Raw genomic sequence first — 22,151 nt, forward strand, 5'->3', positions numbered from 1 at the left:
CTATTTAGCGGGCCAGTTTAAAAGGAGATCACTGATCTCCCCAACTCGCCATTTAACTCTATGGAAGGGTATGCTGACTTGGCATAATCCTTCATGGTCTCCTTCAGCACCCCGCGCTGCACTTAACGTCATATCCCGACACCCAGGAGAAAGGATGTAGGCGCAGAGTAGGCAGCATGTAACGCTGCATTGGAATAGGCCTAGGGCAGTGCATAATGTAAAAATGCCACTGTTTGTGAAGAGTACACAGAAAGAAAATAAGTCTATAGTTCCAGGACCTTTTAAAAAATAAATATTAATTTTAATACATTTCATTTTTGAAAAAAAACCTGATCATATCAAAGTTTTAGATTATTGAAAAATAGAACTTTTTAAATGGTAACACTAACTCATCATTAGTAACCCTTACTTTTTTATCTATACAAAAGGTTGTTACCCTGTGTGTAGTAAACACCGGCCTTACTTTGATGAAGAAACCAAACGCTGTGTTCCAGTTCTTAACTGCACTATTTGGTATGATACTTATGTGTTCTTGGAGTGCACAAGTATGCTAATTCAATGTGTTACTTAAAGGTACATATGGCAACCTAGAAGTTCTCACATAAGGTAATTTAAAAAATTCTACTTTGCAGCTGGTAAACAGAAAATAACCATATTCAACAAGAGTTGTTAGATAGAAAGTGTATGTAAAGTCATGCTAATGTGGTGGGCTTAGGCTGAGGGTCTGTATACTGTTAAATGCACAATGCCAAACAGGGAGAGGCGATATCTGGCAGGATCGGGTATATAAAATGCTTCATCTTGCTGTAGACCACTGGGTGGGCAACAAATCTCCAAATTCCATATGTAATGACAAGAATATTTACTTTTTGTTTAATGGAGTTCAGGTGTTAAATGGACTTTTCTATTTCCCCCCCAGTGACCCTGAAGAAAAACTATGTGATGAAGACACAGCAAGTAATTTTTAATTTTCACATCAATGTTTTCATTGTGTTCATGTGTTATGGTACCTTAAGAAGAAAATGTTTCTAGACAGCCTAGCCATTATCTAAAATGGTCTGTAATTTAAACAATTTATTGTTAAGATATCAGATTAAGACCAAAAACATTATTTAAAAAGCAATCAATCACATGTTCAGGTTATGTACAAAACATTTAGTAAATAACATCTATTTAATTTGTCTTCTCTCCTGGTCCAGAGTGCCTATGTTGTTACAACAGAACTACCTATCAATACTTACAAGAAATCACTACCATTTTTGAGGGGCGTACATGTACCATTGGATACTGTGGCCCTAATGGAGAAATATTTTATTCATCTAATATATGTAGAAAAACGCCTACCATTTCTACCTCTGCAGGTAACTCTGCTATAAAATCATTGGGATTTATAAAGTTGATGCAATTTCCCATTGGTCTAATTTGGCCGTGTAAGGACAGGGTATGTATGAACCTGCCTGATGCGAGAAGAAGAGGAAATAAGGAGTGGATTGAAGAGAAAAAGAGAAGTGAAAAGAGATAACGGGGGGCATGAACAGGGGCAAACAGAGAAAAGAGGGAGAGAAAAGTGGTGGAAAAAAGGGAGAGAGAGATTTTTGGCCAAGTAATTTCAAGTTAAATATAAGCACTTTATTTAGTGCAATATGAAATGGTTATTGTATATTGTATATACACCGACCAGCCATAGCATTATGACCACTGGCAGGTGAAGTGAGTAACACTCGTAATCTTGTTATCATAGCACCTGTCAGTGACCATTAGGCAGCAAGTGAACATTTCATCCTCAAAGTTGATGTGTTAGAAGCAGGACAAATGGGCAAGCATAAGGACATGAGCGACTGTCTCAAGGGTCAAATTGTGACGGCTAGTCCACTGGGTCAGACATCTCCAAAACTGCATATCTTGAGGGATGTTCCTGGTCTTTTGCACTCAGCACCTACGAAAAATGGTCCAAGGAAGGAAAAGCGGTGAACCGACAACAGGGTCATGGGCAGCCATGGCTCATTGATACACATGGGGGGCAAAGGCTGGCTGGTGTGGGATTTTGCCTAGTTCTTGTAGTAGTATCTATAAAACACAAAGGTGGTAGTTTGGTAAAGAGTTGTAGTTAAAGGGACACTCTAGCCATCCTATAGACTTTAATTTTATACAATAGCTGAGTTGTCCCTTACACGGTGCTCCCCTTACAAATGCATAGTGGGATTCTGCAGAATCTCTATCACATCCACAACTTAACCTAAGGAGAAGTGGCAGTTCTGGAGTTGCATCTCCCATGTGATACTTACTGGCTTGCAATTTTTTAAGGTAGGCGCTCTTATTGATTTCAGTGTGAGTGCTTTCCTTCAAATGATTGACTGCTTCAAGCCGCCGATCACTGGCGTGAATCACTGTACCTCAGGGGAGGCTGGGAGCTGCAACTCCAGAACTGCCACTTCTCCTTAGGTTAAGTTTACAAAGTAGTTTAATAAGTATTATTTTTATGGGGACTACACAGGACACTGGGATTTTGCTTTAAACATTGACAATAATAGCTATGATTTTCTCAAATGAATATTGTAATGCGACTATTACGCTGGCTCATGTAGTGCAGAGAGAGTCAGGAGCAGGCAACCAAACTAGAAAGGCTGGAGCCCCCAAGGTCAGACAAGCCAGGTCAGCAACGGGAGATCACGAAGGGTAGCCAAATCAAACGACAAGAAGCAGGTCAAAACAAGACGGGTCAGCAACGGGATAGCACGGTAACTTAGCCAAAACAGAAGACAGGGAGCAAGGTCAAACAGTCTGGGTGAAAACTGGTTAACGAAAGCAAAGTTTAGCAAGCGTATAAAGCACAACTTACACCAAGGGTAATGATATAATGAAAGCCCCACGTTAATATAGACTGTAGGAGCCGAGAACAAGGCACAGGAGGTCAGATAGGGTTATGCGTGGTCACAAATGTGCGTCACATCAGAACGTGAGTAGACACTACGTCATGTGACTGCGCATTCCCAGACGGGAGTGAGAGGAGTCTGTTTGGTGCCAGCGCTAGGAAAGCTGCCGCAGGAGCAGCCTGTAGGGGGCAGAGACAAGGTGTCATGGAACATGCGGGGAGGTAAGTCCCGACTAATATTATAATTACTTAGCATGTATAAGGCAACAGAACAAGTTGCATATTCTAATACTGTTTTGTCCTCATATTTATCTCCATCTTTATTCTCACCAATTATACAGCTATGCTACTTTCAGCATGGTTTTGTTCTGCCATCTCATCCTACATTGTTAGTGTATGCAACGTGTGTTCTGTATGCATGTGCAGTGTGACAGGATAGAAGAGAGAAAGCACTTTTGGTAAAGATGATACCTTTATTGGCTATTAATGGTTTTTGATGTATGATGGATTGCTATCTAGTTTCTTCCTCAGGCATATTCCCCTAGATCTCTAAAGCCTGCAGTGTATTATACATCAGTTAGCCAATAAGGGTATAATCTTTACCATATTTGCGTCCTCTGTTTCTATACCTAACACAGTACAACTATATATCTTTGTTGACATGGAAGATAGAACAGATAAATTGATAGTCCTTTGTCCTTTTTAGGTTATTCACCGTACACCAGACAATATCCAACTCTAGAGGTGTTCTCGCCAACAACTAAGGCATTTTCCTCTACTACGTTGTCTCCGGCTACCAAAGTTACAGAAAAAACTGTTTTTACAACGCCAGTCATCCGTTCAACAAGTGAATCTGCACAAACGACTCCATCATACACCCAAACAATGAGCACTTCAAAGGCTACAGTAACCAGAAAAGAAACATATTTTTCAACACAAACATATTCTGAAAAAATATTTACACGTGAGTAAAAGTACAACAACAATAAAATTCACCTGATAGATAATGTGGATGTCCCTAATCAATGTCATACAATATGAAATTACCTTTTAATTAGGCCTGGGGATATATGCCTAGTTCTGGTAGTAGTATCTGTATAGCACAAAGATGGTAGTTTGGTAAAGAGTTGTAGTTAAATGGACACTCTAGCCATCATATGCACTGAGTGGTCCCTTTAACCCCATAACGCCCATTGAAAAAAATGGTCAGGTGACGACCAATGATGTGCCTGGCACGTCATTTCATTAAAACAATCTTAGAAAGTGATCTACGATAACTTTCTTCGCTTAAACGGTGTTGCTGTTTTGCCTTGATGTCAAGGCATTCAGCAACACCGAGATCGGCATCCGGGGCCATGTCTGGCCCCTCCCTGGGGTGTCAACACCCGCCATACACTGTGCAGATGCCCATTTTAAGAGGCATTAGGCAACACCAAACACTCGTGCTGTGACCGATCCAGAGAGCCCAGCTTTCTAATCACTATGTGATTAGTAAAATATTGAAAAAATAATAAAAAAAAATATATGAAAAAAAAAGCTTAAAAAAAAGTGGTAACATTTTAAAATAATGATGCATTAGAGGAACCATCCAGTTTAAATAAATAAAATTAAAAATAAAGTTTATTATTAGGAGCAAGTGCTAAAATTAGTGCTGTATATTCCCAAAAATCTTGACATGGAAAGAGTTAAAGTAAAAGCTTTTCAAATATGAAAGGGGTGTCTAATTTAAAACACAATGAATGGTTTGATGGGGTAAATTGGAGTGGCCAGGCTCAAAGATAGGGCATAGGCACAGACTGACCAAAATGGGTGGGGGAGAGCGCACTTCCCAAATGTGGCCTTTTAGCACTCAAACACCAGACATACCCATGCATGGGTAGTATCACTGCACTCAAGAGATGTTGCTGAACACACATTGGGGTGTTGTTTGATAGTGATGTACACCTGGAGCTATAAATTTATACCTGAAGTAGAATTTGTGTGAAAAAATACAAACAAAATTACTACCACAAACTTTGGCAAAGGCTGGTGGTAGAATCTCATGCATGGAAAGGGTTAACATACTAGCATTTGAAATACCTTGGGGTGTCTAGTTTTCAAAAATATATGGTTTGATTGGGTAAATTGAATTGGCTGGCTTCAAAGATCCCCGGAATAGCACATTGGGCAGAATGACCAGCTTTGGAAAAAACATGGTTTTGAAATGCAAAACTCTACCTGTACTCATTGCCCAATACCTTGCAGAAAAAAGCAAACAAACATAAAAACATCGGGTGTTTCTAAACTCAGGACAAATGGTAGAATCTATTTAGCAGGTTTTTTCATTAGCAAAGATTTTTCAAATAAAAATTACAAAGTTGTTTTTTTTCAATTTTTCATCATATTTTTTTTTTTTAATAGGAAATTAGATAATATGATCAAATGGTCCTGGAAAAAACAATATATAACTTGTGTGGGTACACTAAATGAGTGAGGAGAAAATAACATCTAAATACGAGCACCGCAAAAGTGTTAAAACAGCCACAGTCCCAAAGGGTACACAAAGTAAAAAACAGCCTGGTCCTTAAGGGGTTAAATTTACATGGTGCTCCCCTTACAAATGCATAGGGAGATTCTGCAGAATCTCTGCCACATGCATTTCTCGCTTTCCCTGACCCGGAGCTGTTTTCCATGCAGATGTGAGATGTCAAACAAATCTCCAATGTGATATACTTACCGACAGTCAGCTCCTGTGCTGGCTTGCAATCTAATAAGGACCCCTGGGCACATGTACAGTAGGCGCTCTTATTGATCACAATGAGAGTGCTTTCCTGCCACTGATTGGCTGCTTGAATAATTACTTACCATGTGTAAGATAACAATCCAGTTTTTATATTTGAATACCTTTTGTCATCATATGTATCACCATCTTTATTCTCAACAATTATAAAGGTATGACATTTTCAGCATGATTCCTCTTTGCCATCCCATCCTAGAGTGTTAGCTTATGGAACATGTTCTGTATGCATGTACAGTGTGATAGGATAGAATAGAGAAATTGATAGTCCTTTGTCCTCTTTAGGTTACTCACCGTACACCAGACAATATACAACTCTAGAGACGTTCTCGCCGACGACCAAGCCATTTTCACCTACTACGTTGTCTGCGGAAACCAAACTTACAGAGAAAGCTGTTTTTACAACGCCAGTCATCCGTTCAACAAGTGAATCTGCACAAACGACTCCATCATACACCCAAACATTAACAGGAAGCAGAAAAGAAACATATTTTCCAACACAGACGTATTCTGAAAAAATATTTACACGTGTGTAGAGAAATCTAATACTCTTTTCATTTGATAAACAATGTGGATAACCCCATAGGAACTTTGTATAAATGGAATTTCCTCATAATTTTATTAAACTTTCACACTAGCTTCTTCCTGTCATTTCCTATTGGATTATGTAATATATTCTCAGACATCCCAACCTGCAAAAAGTCATTTCAGGGAGGAAGCTTCACCGGCCATAACTCCTCCCCCAAGACATCAAACATGTATGATGGTCCTCCGGTACCTGTGCCCTGAACCTCCTCTGTGGTAGACGGGCTCTGAAGAAACTGGGAGAGTGAGTGACACGGTGCCCGTCCTGATTGGTCTCTCTTGCGCTAACTAACCTATCAGTTTTCACTGTAAAGCCTACCTGGAGAAAACTCTAGTTAGCACAAAGAGAGACCAATCAGGAATCACCACAGAAGAGGACCAGGGCACAGGCACCAGAGGCCACAGGAGAACCTGAGCATAGATTATTTGTTTTTTGAGAGCAAGCGCAAGGGAGAGTTCAATGGTCATAACTGAACTTGCGCTCACTCACTGTTATAGCTTGTGGGCATCAGGGAGCCGCTATTAAAATGTGGGAGACTCCTGGAACTACTGGGAGAGTTGGGATGTCTGGATTCTGAAAATGTATGTACTGCTGCTGTGCTAGTTGGGATTAAGAATAATGGAATGCTAACTTTAGTTCTTATTACGCTCTTAATTGTTAACTATATTGCTCATAAGCCGCTAAGGTTTCTTAAGGATAAGTGAAGAATCAGGGACCAATTTTCCTCAGATGCATCAGGAAACATGTCTGCAGAGCATCTTAGTTGTTTTCAAGGGGTGTTTACTTTTAATGAATTTTGAAGTTTGCCGGTTTTCAAAACACTTCTAAGCTCTTTGAGGGGACATTGACCAGGCTACCTGATACCTCAATAAAATGAGTAAAAATATTTCAGTATATTATAACTATCGAAATTATTGTTATTTACATATATATTCTAATGTTACTTGGAATGGCTATCGTAATTATTTTGTATGATTACACTACAGGTCCCTTGTATACACAGAAAACAACTCCTGAAGCTTTGGCTTTAACCCTGGAAAGTATGCCCACAACAAGTCCAGCGAAAGGAACGATTTCTTTATCAGGATTTTCGAGAATTATGAAAACAACCCATCGTACAATCCCACATCTGTCCTCTATAGGTTATTCACCCTACACTAAGTCCACAATCTTTACAAAAACCAAGGAGTCATATACTTCATTACCTCCAAAGACTAAAAAAACAAGTAAAAGTACGACTTTCACAAAAGCAACCATCCATTCATCAAGAGGAACTGCACAAACTACTCCATCATATTCCCAAATTGTTAATGCTTCCAAAACGCCCATGACTACAATAGGAAAAATATCATTTTTTTCAACACTAAAGGAAGTTGAAAAAACATTTATACCAAGTGAGTATAAATCAAGTTACCCACTAAGTATTTCAGCCAATTAATTTGTATAAAATGAGGCGTAGACAGAGAAATAGATTATATGATTGTTATGATGTCTGCTTTGTCTGGGAAAAATACATAGAATTTAAAATTAGAAAAGAAATACTACTGCTGTTGTGAACACCCATTCTTATTTATCGTTTTAGCCTCAGTGTCACAAACCACAGAAATGCCACATGGTAAGTAAATAATAACAATACAGACTTACTTTTAACTCCTTAATGACAAAGCCCGTACGGGCTTAAAATGCATTGTTTTCAATGGGTTTAGGGACCTCCCATTGTCCTTAAGGGGTTATTAAGTTTGGGCAGGTTTTAGTATAGTATAATATAGTATAGTAGGTTGAAAAAATACTTCAGTCAATCAAGTTCAACCTTTCACACATACCAGTTCTAAAGTTGACCCAAAAGAAGGCAAAAAAAGCCAACTTGGGACAATTACCAATTATGCCACAACAGGGAATAAAAATCCTTTTTGATTCCATAGCGGCAATCAGATTACTCCCTGGATCAACTTTCTAATATGACTGTCGTTTTTTTAGCAGTTGTAGCCCTTTAAGCATCCAAACCTTTCTTAAAAATATCCACAGAGTTAGATAATACAACATCCTTAGGCAGAGAGTTCCATATTCTTATTGTTCTTACTGTGAAGAACCCTTTCCTATGCTGATGGTGAAATCTCCTTTCCTCAAGTCTCAACTGATGACCCTGTGTCTTTTATAGAGACCTCTTGGTGAATAGATCACTAGAGATCTGTTTATACTGACCTTGTATGTATTTGTACAATGTGATCAGATCCCCTCTTAGACGTCTCTTTTCAAGTGAAAACAAGTTCTGGTGCCCAAAATTGCACTGCATTTTCTAGGTGAGGCCTCACCATTGCTTTATAAAGAGGTAAAATTATATTTTCATCTCGTGATTTAATACTCCTCTTTATGCATCAAAATACCTTACTGGCCTTTGCAACCACTGACCGGTACTTTGTTGCTAAGTCTTTGGTCTACAACTATACCTTAAGTCCTTCTCATTTTCTGCTTTTCCCAATGTAATTCCTTTAGGAGTTCTAGTTGCATACTTATTTTTGGTACAAAAGTGCATTACCTTACACTTATCTATATTGAATCTCATCTGCCACTTTTTTGACCAGTCCCCTAGTTTATCCAAATCATTCTGAAGAGACACTACATCCTGATCAGACTTTATAACCTAACCTAATTTTGTGTCATCAGCAAACACAGACAAGTGACTTCCAATATCTATTTCAAGATCATTAATAAATAAGTTAAAGAGAACTGGACCCAAGACAGAACCCTGAGGCACCCCACTTACCACAGTTCTCCAGCTTGAGAATTTACTATTAGTAACAACTCTTTGCACCCTGTCATAATTTCTAATCCAAACACAGATTTTCTCCAAGACCTATTTGTCTTTTTGTGGAACAGTGTCAAATGCTTTTGCAAAATCTAAATAGACAGCATCTACAGCAACACCCCGATCTATACATTTACTCACTACATCATAAAATGCAATGAAAGTGGTCTGACGTGATCTGTGCTTCACAAAACCGTGCTGACTCCTACTGATTATATAATTGCTCACAATATATTCCTGTATGCCATCTCTTAATAAACTCTCAAACAATTTCCCCACCATAGATGTTAAGCTTACAGGTCGGTAGTTCCTGGGCTCAGATTTGGATCTTTTTTTTTAAAACTGGAACCACATCAGCTTTCCGCTAATCCTTTGGTACCATTCCTGACTGGAAAGAATCTTTGAAAATCAAAAACAGTGGTCTGGCTATTTCTTGACTAACTTCCTGTAGTATCCTTGGGTGTATCCCATCTGCAATATTTGTCTACTTTAAGTTTACTTAAATGTTTAAAAACTCTATCTGGAGTCAGCCATTCACAATTTATATTTAAGGTTTCTGTAGTGCTGAATCAGCAGGTAGTGGCTCTTCTTTGTTATATAAAGATGGAAAAAAAGGCATTTAGTATTGCTGCCTTTTCCTGATCGTCACTAATTAACTTACCATCTCCAGAATTCAAAACACCTACATTGTCTCTCCTAAATTTTGTGGTACTTAATGTACTAAAAAAATCTTTTTGCATTTGTTTTGCTCTCCTTGGCTATCATCTTCTCGTTGTTAAATTTAGCCAGTCTCAATGAGAAATACCAACCTTAAAGACAACAGTACAAGCATAGTGAATGACAATGCCTCACTAGTGGTCTATTTCTCCAATAATGAAGGTCATCAATAAGTAAGGCTGTCAGAATGACTTTCAATGCAAAAACATACAACATACAGGGTCACAATCTATATTATTCTCAGAAAGGGAATCCCTGAACTAATGGAAATAAAAAAACTGAAGGATGGTTTAAAGAACTGGACATAGTGCTGTACTCGTCCGGGTGTTTCTTGTTCATTCCATCTATGTTAGACCTTGACATTTGAACTCCCAGAACGTAAGGATCACAAACTCACCAGGATTTGGCATACCTCATCTTGAGTGTTTAAATTGCTTATATTTAAGCGAGGAAGAATTATTATTTTCTTTCCATCTCTCTAAGCCTAGATGTCGATGCCTCTGGATGTAAGAAAATATCTTGTTATGGTTGACCTGGTATTTCACACACGACAACAAAGTGGATAGGGTTTTACAATTATTTGTCGTGGTAGGATAATGATTTAACTGGAATAAAAAAAGAGAAGTAGCATCTCTGTGGTGAATTTTTTAAAGACAATTATATTGTCTAGTATCATACCTATGATGGCAGTGTCTACAAGGCCACAATCAAACAATGCCCTGCACTTCAATGATCTAACACCCCATAACCATTATTAGTATTTACCAGGTCCCATTGACAGCTTAACACCAGATAATTTTTTTCTTTGCTGTATTTGTGTTCTGTAGGTGAGTGCCTTGTGTTAACAAAAGATGAACAAATATATTCGGGCAGCTGTAAAACAGTGGAGAAAGTGTATATGAATTATTGTGCTGGACACTGTGCTACATCTGCATGGTATGTAACAAGACATCCAACCAACGGCTTATTGGAATGAAACATATCTGTTGAAATGTGTAATGTTAATACACATTTAAACAGCAGCCAACAAAAAAAACCATAAGCAGCAAGTTGGTTCTTCCATTTGTAATAGTTGGAATATTGCACAAATGGAAAATTATTGTTTTTATTAAATTCTATGGCCTACAAAGCCCTTGGAACACATAACCCTTTATCTATATTCTGTAGCACTATAGTTTTGCACAGTATAAAGATTAATTAATACATAAATGCATGCCTCCTCTGGATCTCATGAACTGTCACAGCTGAACCCCTGCATAGACAGACATCTGTAAACATTTACCTTATCATATTTTCTCATTCTCAAGAAATGAGACACTTAAACGGTGTTCTTTGTTACTTGTGCACGCTGTAATTGCAAGATGAGCTGAATGCAGAGCCTAGGTATGTACCTCATGCTAGAGGAACACTTTATTGCTAATGTAAATGTTTCATCTTTCAGGTATGCTCACTCATCCCAAACAATGTCTCACAATTGTTCATGCTGTATGGAAACTAAAAAAGAGTCCCGCACGATTCAACTCCAGTGCTTGGACGGTGGAACGATAGAACACACCTATGTTCATGTGAAGGAATGCTCCTGTGTGCGGATGAAATGTTACGAAGATACAGACACTAATTAAGAACTTTAATACGATATTTTGAAACATCATCTCAGCTCATTAAGATATGTACACAAATTTATCAAAAAATGTCCCAATGGCAATTTTTGTACTTAAGATATTATCTTTAAGATTATGATTTAGGAGCAAGAAAAGATATACAGGCTATTTGGTTAAACATTTTCCACAACTGGTGCCATCTAGAAATAATGTTTTAAGTACAAAAAAACATTTTTGTTAGAGGCAGTTAAAGTGAACTTTGTTGATCCTATCAGTTGTATGCGTTTAAACAATGTATACATAAGAGCTAAGAAATGTTAAACATCTTGATGGCAGATAGTATACTCAATGCACCAAGTCAAGATTTTTTCGCTGTGCCTTAAAACATGGAATCATAAAAAAAATGAAAACACTAAATTAACATTTGAATTTCATTTTGTGATTTAATTAAATAATTTTTAGCTACCGGTCATTGGCTCAACAGTGGTTTATACTTACATCATTCCCCCATTTATGACTTTATAATCACACGACTCTTCAAGGTAGACCAAAATGCTTGTCATAATGTGTTTTCAAAAGGTGGTTTATGACAATTTGAAAAAACAGAGGGTTTCGGTAAGACATTTAAGTATTTGACCTTTGTAGGAAGAAAACATCTTTTATATCCTATATATTATTAATTCTTATGCAAAATTAGACTTATTTTACACCATTCAACCACCCAATGCGTGTGAAAACCAAGTCCAAGCTGAAATAATAGGTTCTTGAAATAACACAGAACACATTACACAATGATTCTTGGAATACACACCATGGGGACAGCCTCTCCCCCATTCCTCCAATTGGGTTGAGGTTATCCCTGCAGTGTGCATCAACCCTCTACTCCACTGTTGTGAAATCGCTTTAGAAGGCCAGGTTAACAGAGAAGATAGAGTGCAGAAGCGAACCAAGAAAGAAGACAGAAAAAATACAGAACACAAAATAACAAGAAGAGGAAAGACAAGTAACGTAGCTGCAAAAAAGGAAGGTGGAGAAGGAAGGAAGACATTGAGAAGGGGAGTAAGAGAGCTTTGTTTTTATTTTGTTAGGGGCCCCTCCTTGTTTTCTGATATTTGTGCAAATTACCGAAATTGGAAAGGTCTAGGGTAAAACTATACTTACTTTCCATGCTCAATTACATGGATTTATAATTCAGCATTTGTTGGAATCATCATTATATTTTAAAATAGCATTGTTCATTAGAATATAAATCTTCTATTCCATTTATATTATACAAAAATATTTTCCGTTAATTCTATATTTATTTTCCCTCAATTACATGGACTTATAATTCAATTTTTTAAAAAAATACTTTTTATGATATTTTAAAATAGCTATGTTCATTAGAAATATTCTATTACATTACAAGTGATGGAACCCACTCAATAATGATAGACAAATCAATGCTTCAACACCTTCAGTCCTTCATAACTATAGATAATAGATTAAAAAAAAGACTAAAATAAATTTAAAAAAAATTGCAATCTTCCTTCCACTTTCTTCTATACTGTAAGTGATATAGTGAAACATCTCCTAATTACAGTAATACCCATTATTATTATCTTTTATTTATATAGTGCCAACAATTTATGCAGCGCTTAATACAATATATATATTCAAGGGGTATGACTAGAATTGACAGACAGACTGACCAATTGAATAGAATTGAAAGACGAACTGATACATTAGGTGAAGAGGGCCCTGCTCACAAGCTTATAAATCCATGTTTTACATATTATCATATATTACACTTTTTGTAATATTATTGACTTAAGGGGTTTGGGGGTAGGGATTTTTTAAAATATTTTTTTATTTATAGTAGAAGGGGCACCTTTTTAGAAAAAAATATATTTTTTATTTTATTTTTGTTTTTGTGCCACATCTGTGCATTTGTGCAGTATGGCTCAAGATCCCATTGGGGATCTCTCATACATTTTTTTATGTCAGTGATGTCATGGTTACATCACTGTGTAAGAAAATGATGACCCTCTAACAAGGTTTGTTGAATTGTTGTGTGATGAATAAAGCACAAAGACAAGAGTACAGAGAAATGTATATTGGTATTGAATTAGGTCACTGTTAAAGGTTATAAAACATATAACATACACAAAACATTTCATAACACAAAACAAAAAGGATACTAAAGCATTTAAGTTCTTTCAAGTCCTTGTCAATTGGCCATCATCCTTAAGCATCCTCTCTTAGTCATCTTAGTCATGACCTAGAACACCTCTGCTTGCTGTGCTCATCTCATTAAAATGACTCTTACAGCCCCTAATATGAGCAGATCCACAGCCTGGGTTTTACAGAATAGAAAATGTTTTATACAGAGTATCATGTGGTCCCTAACATTAAAGATTGATATGGGACATGATATAGTAAGAAGAATGAGGGCAGAGGTCACCCAAAATATCACATGACTGAGAACAATGGTGGCCCCCAAGTGCACAATGTGAAAATTAGATAAACCAGGTTTTTTCAGTACTAACCTACATTACTTTATACAGCGGTGGGGGTTATTACTGTATACAGCAATGCAATTTATACTCAAGGAGAATTTTGTTTTTCCTTGGGACGTTCCGTATTACCACAAACAACAATACTAATATTATATAGCTGCAAACAGTCCTCGGTAGAAAGTGTCAGTCCTTAAATAGTTAAATCATTATAGGTACATAATAAGCATCATTTAACACATGTCGTAAATACTGTAACTTTAAACAGAGAACAATAAACACCACAACATCCCTATAAAAATCTGCACACAGATGTGTAACAATTGTCGCACAGGTCACAGACAACCTCTGCTGCCGGCACTTCCACTGGGGCTTCTATGGTGGAGCCCCGGCGTGACATAACCTTCCGGTGCTCCACCATAGAAGCCCTGGCAGAAGTGCGTCAGGGGAGGTTGTCTACAAGAATCGAGCAGATGTTCACCGGATGCGGCAATGTGCGTAGACAACCTCCGTAGGCAAAAATTCGGATAACGCAACTTCAAAAGCTCTCAGGCAATGAAGACCATAACAGGGTACTAGACTGAGCATTTCTGAGGTTTTTAAATCTGGCGCTCATCTCAAGCTCTGCCCCCGGCCCGCATCCCCACATCACAGCAGCTCTGGACGGACCAGTCCAACTGGGGCCCCTTCACCGCCGCCAGGAGGAACGCCGCAGGACTGGGAGCGGGTGAATACAGAATACTGGGGGTCACTGCTCCGTCGGGCATTATGATGCCGGACGGTGGCAAGATCCCCAGATCCCTTCAGACTTCGACACCGGCAGTCGGCCATCCGACCGCCCGCATTGAAAGGGTTAAAAGTCGCCCCCCGGTAACCACTGTGCGCGAGCAGCCCCCTGCACGTGCGTGGCCGGTACCCAGGGAGTGACAGATTTGGAGCGCTTTTGCAACGAAGAGTGGGCAAATATTGCCACGTCAAGATGTGCCATACTAATAGACTCCTAACCAAAAAGGCTGATTGCTGTAATAAAATCAAAAGGTGCATCAACAAAGTAGCTTTGTTTCTTCATGTTCAGCTTCGTTTTCGTGTCCTGTCCCGTCAACTTCCGTACGTATACCGTTGTGGGTACATATGCAAATGTAGGTAAGAATAAATATAATAAAATAACTTTAATAATATAATAAAATAATTTTACCCCTTATTTTTAATAACACCTATTAAATTTAAAATTAGATAATAAAAATAGATCTTTAACCAAGCTGGTGCACTACTATTATCCTTAACCTTACATTAACCTTATAGCTCTAAGTCTAAGCTTATTTTGAGTTTTTGACACACTTTCTTCCATCCTCATACCTGCCAACAACACTACACCAACAGTTCCGAATTTCCCGGGACAGCCCTGTGTTTTTTCTTCCAGTCCTGTCCCGTCAAATTCGGGTTGTATGTAAGTATGCCATTGTAGGTAAGCTGCAAATGTTAGGTAAATATGTAAAATTGGTCTCAAATTCCCTATTCAACTTCTTCTACATGTTCATTTATTGGTTTCATCACTGTTTCACAGCATTGTCATGGTAACCGACAGAAAGCAAACAAAAAACGAATATGAACAACGTATAGGAATATTCTGCTGAAAAGAACACAGGAATGGAGGAATATTCATAGAATACGAAGACTTGCCCGCGCCCAAGTCTACTAACCTCCAGCTCCACCCCATAACCTTCTGGCTTAGCTGGGTCTCACAGGAAGATATAGTTAGTGGGTGCTCAGGCTGGTCAGTCTGGACCAGCAAAATATAGCCAGAGAGGGCTCCAAATGGGAACTAGGATTTTCTTTTATGATTATGATTCTTTTATGAGTGGTAAAACTGGCCCCCAGCAATGCAGGGGCTGTGGAGGATACCAATGTCTGGCACACAAAAGTGTGGCCTTTCTGGGGATTCAAAATAGCCTGAACAACCTTATTTTAGTTTTCATCAAAATAATATTTTTAAATGAAAATGTAAAAGGATAAATGCTAAGAACATATTAAAAAGAAACAACAACAACAACATTGTTTTCATTGTTCTTAATCCACATTGCATATATGTAATTGGCTTATTTAAAGAGTGGAGTGAAACTTCATGTATGATTTGGGATGTTGGCTGTAGTTTTCACAATTGTGGTTGCTAACTATTTTAAATAAAAATATACTCTCACAAATGAGAGGGAATGTTTAAATTGTTATTTTGTATGAGATTTAATGATGCCTCGTGAGCTTTTTAGGTACGTATCAGTAATTGAAGGACTTTTCCAGGCACAAATTAAACTGTTTCTCAAATCCATTTTCTTATCTAGGAAATCTAGTATTAAAAGAAAAATTACACACCTTTGATTTTTTAAAACATACTAGATTTAAATTAAACACATTTAGTAAGTGTCTACTAGCAAAATACCCTTACTGTGTAACATTGTTTGAAAAATCCTAACAAAGTTGATATGTTATGGAGGTTTATGTTCCCTTGACATGAAGCCTAAATACCCACTCAACCTGTTGCCCCAAGTTTATTCTTTTCATTCACTGCGTATCTCTACAAGGTCACAGTACACCATTGTTTTACTTCTGAACATGTAGCCAAATAAATGTTCTAGTATATGGTCAGTCAGTGAGGGTCTCCATGAAAAAAGCTACATATCTCACAATCACAGTATTACTGTTAAACAAACAAACTTTGGCATCAATATTAATGCAGTTAAGCTTGCTCGACAGGATTATGGTCTAAGAAATATTTACTTACTGGAATGTACACACGAGCACCATAAAAATATGTTAGGTTAGGTTAAACATACTAGCTTCTTTGATGATATAAGTAGTTGAATATAAAATAGGTTAGTTAATAAATTATTAAAAGATTGATGTTTAACTATATGTTTACTCTGTTTTCCTTTATTCTTCTCACAACTCGACATCTTCACTATAGGTCAACGTTGGAACTCAGAGTCATCATTATCATGGTGGGTTGGGAGGAAAAAATGTCCATCTCTGAAGCAAGTACTTGTGTGGAAAAATTCTAATTTATTTCCTCCATCCCTAGTATCAGGAGAGCTAAAACCCTCACGATATTGTCTTTGTAGTCTGGAATATCAGAATAAGAGGAGCAGAAAGGAAAGCCTATATTATTGTGTCCATGGGAGTATGCAACACAAGAGAACAAAGACGGGAAGGACTTAGGGCAGACGGCTGTTAAATTAACGTAAGGTGCACTTTGGCTGCTTGCGACTGATGTTTTTCAATGCAGTTAGGCTGGACTCTGCTGCATGACAATAATGGAACATGAGGCACTTGGGGGCACCAACCTTAGATCTCTCAACTCCCTCTCATTACCCAAAGTAAGTAAGTATCCACAACCTTCTACTCCTTTAAAAGGACATTTAGGAATGGTGGTCATTACAGTATGCTCATTATCAGAAAAAAAACTTTTTTAAATGCTAACATAAACAAGCTCCCAAGAAGACTTTCCCCTCTCACCCTTACCTGTTCTCCCCAGCTGTCCTTCGTCGCTGCAGGCCTCCCAAAAGCTCAGCGATCTGTAGTAGCGGTGTCTACCCGCGACTGTAACAAAACCGCAGCCCAAAGTTACAACACACCCCAGGGAAGACTTCCAGGTGTTGCCTAGACATCAGTATAATGTTGCACACCTGTGGAGTGGAGGTAAAGCCTGCTTTCACCATCAGCTATCCACCAATGATGTTCACACAGAAACAGTGAGCCAGGTGCTATGGAATCACTCCTCTCTGGTAATCAATCCAGTGAAGAGCTTGTTCAGCACAGGGGAGGAGTAGATATCTGCAGCACTATAAAAAAAAACCCATCAAACTATAGCCACTTTGCTCCAGTGTTCCAGAACTTTGGTTCCTGTGTGTCCTTGGAATCCAGATTCCTGTTCTTCTCTGCTCGCCTTGCTACAGACCCTCTATTGGATTCTCCAGTACATGACCTTTGACTTTCCTATTGGACTACCCCATTTGTCTGTTTCCAGATCCTAGCTTGAATTACCATTTTCTCTGATCGCCGCTGACCTATTGGACTGTTCCTGACATTGTTTTGGACTATCCTCTGCTTTTATGCTCCAAACACAATCCTGACAAAGACAAAAATGCATTTTATGTATATTGTTTGGGACTTGTCCCACATTAATTCAATGATGTGATTGATACTTTGGGGGGTTGAATACGTATGGTAATTAAAAATACTTCTAAGCCATACAGTGTACTTTGAATATCTTTCAAATCAAAACTGGAATGTGTGTTTGAACTTTACTTACATGTTTTTCAAACTAATTTATTAAGTTAATATGTTACATGATAAAACAGCATTAGTATTGTAAGTAATTAACTCAGTGTATATTCCTTTGGGGATCCTATAACACTCCTGAGGCAAAAGTTAAGCTTGCAGCAGCACTTTTTCCCTGCCATCACACGCCACTGTGGAACCCAGAGTCGCATGTGCATGTGGAGGCAGTTAGGTCCAGTGGCCTTGAGTAGGATGCGGAGCAGTCCATCTTCTACAATTTCTAATTGGCCGCCGAACCTTGTGTAGATGCAGAAACAGTCAGATGACCGTGTTGTTGGCAGCAGATGTCGGGGGATCAGTCATGGAAAAACAGATCCTAGAAGCTTCTCACTGTTGCCAAAGTACACTGCCCTGTAGGCAATGTAGTCCCAGCAACATCTGAGGACCTGGAGATTTAAGTGAAGAAAAAAGTTGGCTGACACAACTGAGATCACAACCTTTGACAATGGACATCCCTAGATTAGAATCCATGTAGACACTATTCATACAAACATCCTTAGAATACAGTGAAATATATGCCATGTTCCCTACCCAATGTTTTCCTAGGGTAAAAAATAAATTTGTTTTCTACTAAATCAATTAACTTTACTATATATCCCACAATATAATGCAGAATAATTGAGATGTTGCTGTGTGTGTAGTAATTTATTAAACATCTGACTTCCATGTTAAGTCGATATACTTTAAGTCGATATACATTTTTTATATAATACAGGTTTATCTGATACATTTTAACACAATCTATGTCTGCCAAATTGATATAGTAAGAAATAATAATAAAGTGTAATTATGCTTTACACAATTATGAGCTCAAGCCTAGCTATCAATGTCCATCTTAATCAGTTGTCGTAAACAAAGTATAGCAAACAACAGACACACTCTACCCACGCTCTGTACCTTTGCAAAGCAATTCTACATACCTAGTATATAAAGTGGATCTCTCATATTTCCCAGATGTTACATTTTATAGTTTAGTGCACTAGCTACATCTATGTAATAGTGTTTACTAAATGCCAGATAGGCATACGGGGGTATAAGGCATTTCTGGAGGCAGAGTGGCATATAGGGGGTCAAAAGGCATATCTTGGGGCACAGCGGCATATAGAGGGTTAAAAGGCATATCGTGGGGCACAGTGGCATTTAGAGGGTTAAAAGGCATATCATGGAGCACAGTGGCATATAGAGGGTATAAGGCATTTCTGGGGCAGAGTGGCAAGCCTGGGGGCAGATGTGCATAACTGGGGGGGCAGGTTGGAAAATAAAAGGAAATAAAAACAAAATCAATCATAGCTTTTATGAAAAAAATAGTTTTACATAGTTTACATGAATTAACATTCACTGGTAAAACTTTTTTTGTATTATATTCAGGCTTTTTCTTTTTTTCCTAAATTAATAGGGGGGGTCGTCTTATAATCGTATACGGTATAATCGTATACGGTATATATGTATTAGAAAGCCATGTTCTGTGTATTTCCAGAAAGCGGTTCTCTTAAATTCCTGTTTCCAGAATTTGTATGATCATTAATTCCCATTGAAATCTCTCTCTCATGTTTTAGAGTTACTGATTGTTGTTGATTGGTTCAAATAGCCTTTGTAAAGTTGTGGTAAAAAGTACAAAAAGTCACATATTATCTGTGCCACCTTTTGCCACAACTCCCACCTTCAATGAGGCAACATAATGTGTTTGTGTTAAACAGAATATTTACAAACTTAATTGGACTAATTATTTATATTAAATAAATATGTTATTAAAAATATCAATCCAATGATCAGGGACATTTCAATAATGAATCCAGTGTTAAGATCACTTTACAAACTTTGAATGAGAATCTCTTTTTCTATATTACCTTCAATGTGTATGTGCTCATATTTCTTGTATGATCATACAGGCATACTTTGTAGTGTGGAAAATACACAATAACATGTATACTACATAAAACCAATTTAAAGATCAATAATAACTAATTGCATGACACGGTAACTTTAATCATTTTAATAAACCGCAATTCACTCAAATTAAAAAAGCCTAACGTCCGTTCATGGGTCAGGCACATCATGCAAAAACAGTCACCTAACGATCACTTTCTTCGCTTAACCGGTGTTGCTGTAATTCCTAGATGTCGAGGCATTCAGCAACACCGAGATTGGCATCATGTCTGGCCCCTCCCCGGGCCGTCAACATCTACCATAAACTGTATGTCGGCGCATGCCCGTTTTAAAAGAGTTTAGGAGGCAATCCACGATCAACTTCAATGGTGTTGCTGAAATGCCTCAATCACTCACCCCCAGACCCTCTAGAGAACTCTGGCTCCACTTGCAGGTTGAATACAGGTATTGCATTCAACCATGCAGGTAAATGGAGCCCAGCTTTCTAATCACAATGTGATTAAAAAATAAAAAATATATGGGGGGGGGCTTACATTTTTTTTTAACAAAATGTAAAAAAAAAGTCCAAAAAGAATAAAATAAATAAAGTTTATTATTATGAGCAAGTGCTAAAATTAGCGCTGTATCTAAATTGTAGTGGCCGGGCTCAAAGATAGGGCATGGGCACAGACTGACCAAAATGGGGGAAAAAGCGCACTTCCCAAATATGGCCTTTTAATCCCAAACACCAGACAAACCCATGCATGGGTGGTATCGCTGTACTCGAGAGATGTTGCTGAACACACATTGGGGGCAATTCTAGTGATAAAAAAACCACAAGGTTTGACAAAGGGTGGTAGTAGAATTAGTGCATGGAAAGGGTTAAAATACCAGCAGTTGAAAAATATATGGTTTGATGGGTTAAAGATACCTGAATAGAACATGGGGCAGCTTTGGGAAAAAATGGTTTTAAAACAACAAAACGCTACTTGTACTTATTGCCCAATAACTTACAGAAAAAAGCAAAAACAGTGGGTATTTCTAAACTCAGGACAAAAAGCAGAATCTATTTAGAAGGTTTTTTCACTAGCTTTTTCGGATGAGTAAAAGATGTTTCAGGTAAAAAGTCAGAAAATGTGTTTTTTCTCATCATTATTATATCATAATCATATCATATTATTTTCTGGTATATTTTGGTATCTGATGAAAGCCCTTCTTGTCCTGAAAAAAAACTATATATAACTTGTGTGGGTACACTAAATGAGTGAGGAGAAAATTACATCCAAAGATGTACCTGCCCCCCCCAGTTATGCACATCTGCCCCACGGCTTGCTACTCCACCCCCCCTGATATGTCTTATGCCCCCCTATATGCCACGGTCCCCCTGATATGCCTTATACCCTCCTATATGCCTTACACCCCCTGATATGCCACTCCGCCCCCCAGCTATGTCTTATAACCATCAGATATGCCTTATGCCCCTGTATGCCACTCAGCCCCCCCAGATATACCTTATTCCCCCAGATATGCCACTCCACCCTCCCAGATATGACTTATAACCACCAGATATACCTTATACTCCCCATCTATGCCTTATGCCCAGGGCCGGACTGGGACTGAAAAGCAGCCCTGGAAAAATTTGGAGACCAGCCCCATATAGTTTATCTCACGGTGAAGCTCTTATACCCACACGCACCCCTTATACACACCCGAGTCACACTATGTGCCATTCTTTTTGTCTCATTATTTGTATTAAAATGCCAGAAAGCAAAAGTGTTAAAAGGCCCTAATAAATGAAATACATTACACATAATGGGATCAAAACATTTACTACTGCGAACATTTTTAGATGAAAGAGTTCCATTTTATTCAGTGGAACAAAACACTGATCACATTATTCTTCACGATATTCTGGTTAGAAACTTTTATTTCTTTATTAATTCATGTAGACTATTTTTTTTCCATATTTAATAAAAGCTATGATTGAGACATGTTTGGTTTTTATTTCCTTTCATTTGACAACCTACCCCCGAGTTATGCACCTCTGCCCCCAGGCTTGCCACTCTGCCCCCCTGATATGCCTTCTAACCCCCTATATGC

The 22,151-nt window shown here is 38.0% G+C and overlaps 1 protein-coding gene across 1 annotated transcript in view; it reads left to right on the forward strand.

The window, feature by feature from the left end:
• LOC128467644 (mucin-5B-like) overlaps nucleotides 1–22,151 on the forward strand; it is a 79,352-nt gene that overhangs the window by 53,359 nt on the left and 3,842 nt on the right. Inside the window, exons 29-32 of the mRNA XM_053449320.1 lie at nucleotides 920–957; nucleotides 2,586–2,738; nucleotides 2,995–3,094; nucleotides 3,579–3,719. Of these exons, the coding sequence (XP_053305295.1) occupies nucleotides 920–957; nucleotides 2,586–2,738; nucleotides 2,995–3,094; nucleotides 3,579–3,719 (432 nt within the window). The remainder of the gene's footprint in view (nucleotides 1–919; nucleotides 958–2,585; nucleotides 2,739–2,994; nucleotides 3,095–3,578; nucleotides 3,720–22,151) is intronic.

This window comes from Spea bombifrons, chromosome 10, assembly GCF_027358695.1.
Source record: "Spea bombifrons isolate aSpeBom1 chromosome 10, aSpeBom1.2.pri, whole genome shotgun sequence".
Lineage (NCBI taxonomy): Eukaryota > Metazoa > Chordata > Amphibia > Anura > Pelobatidae > Spea > Spea bombifrons.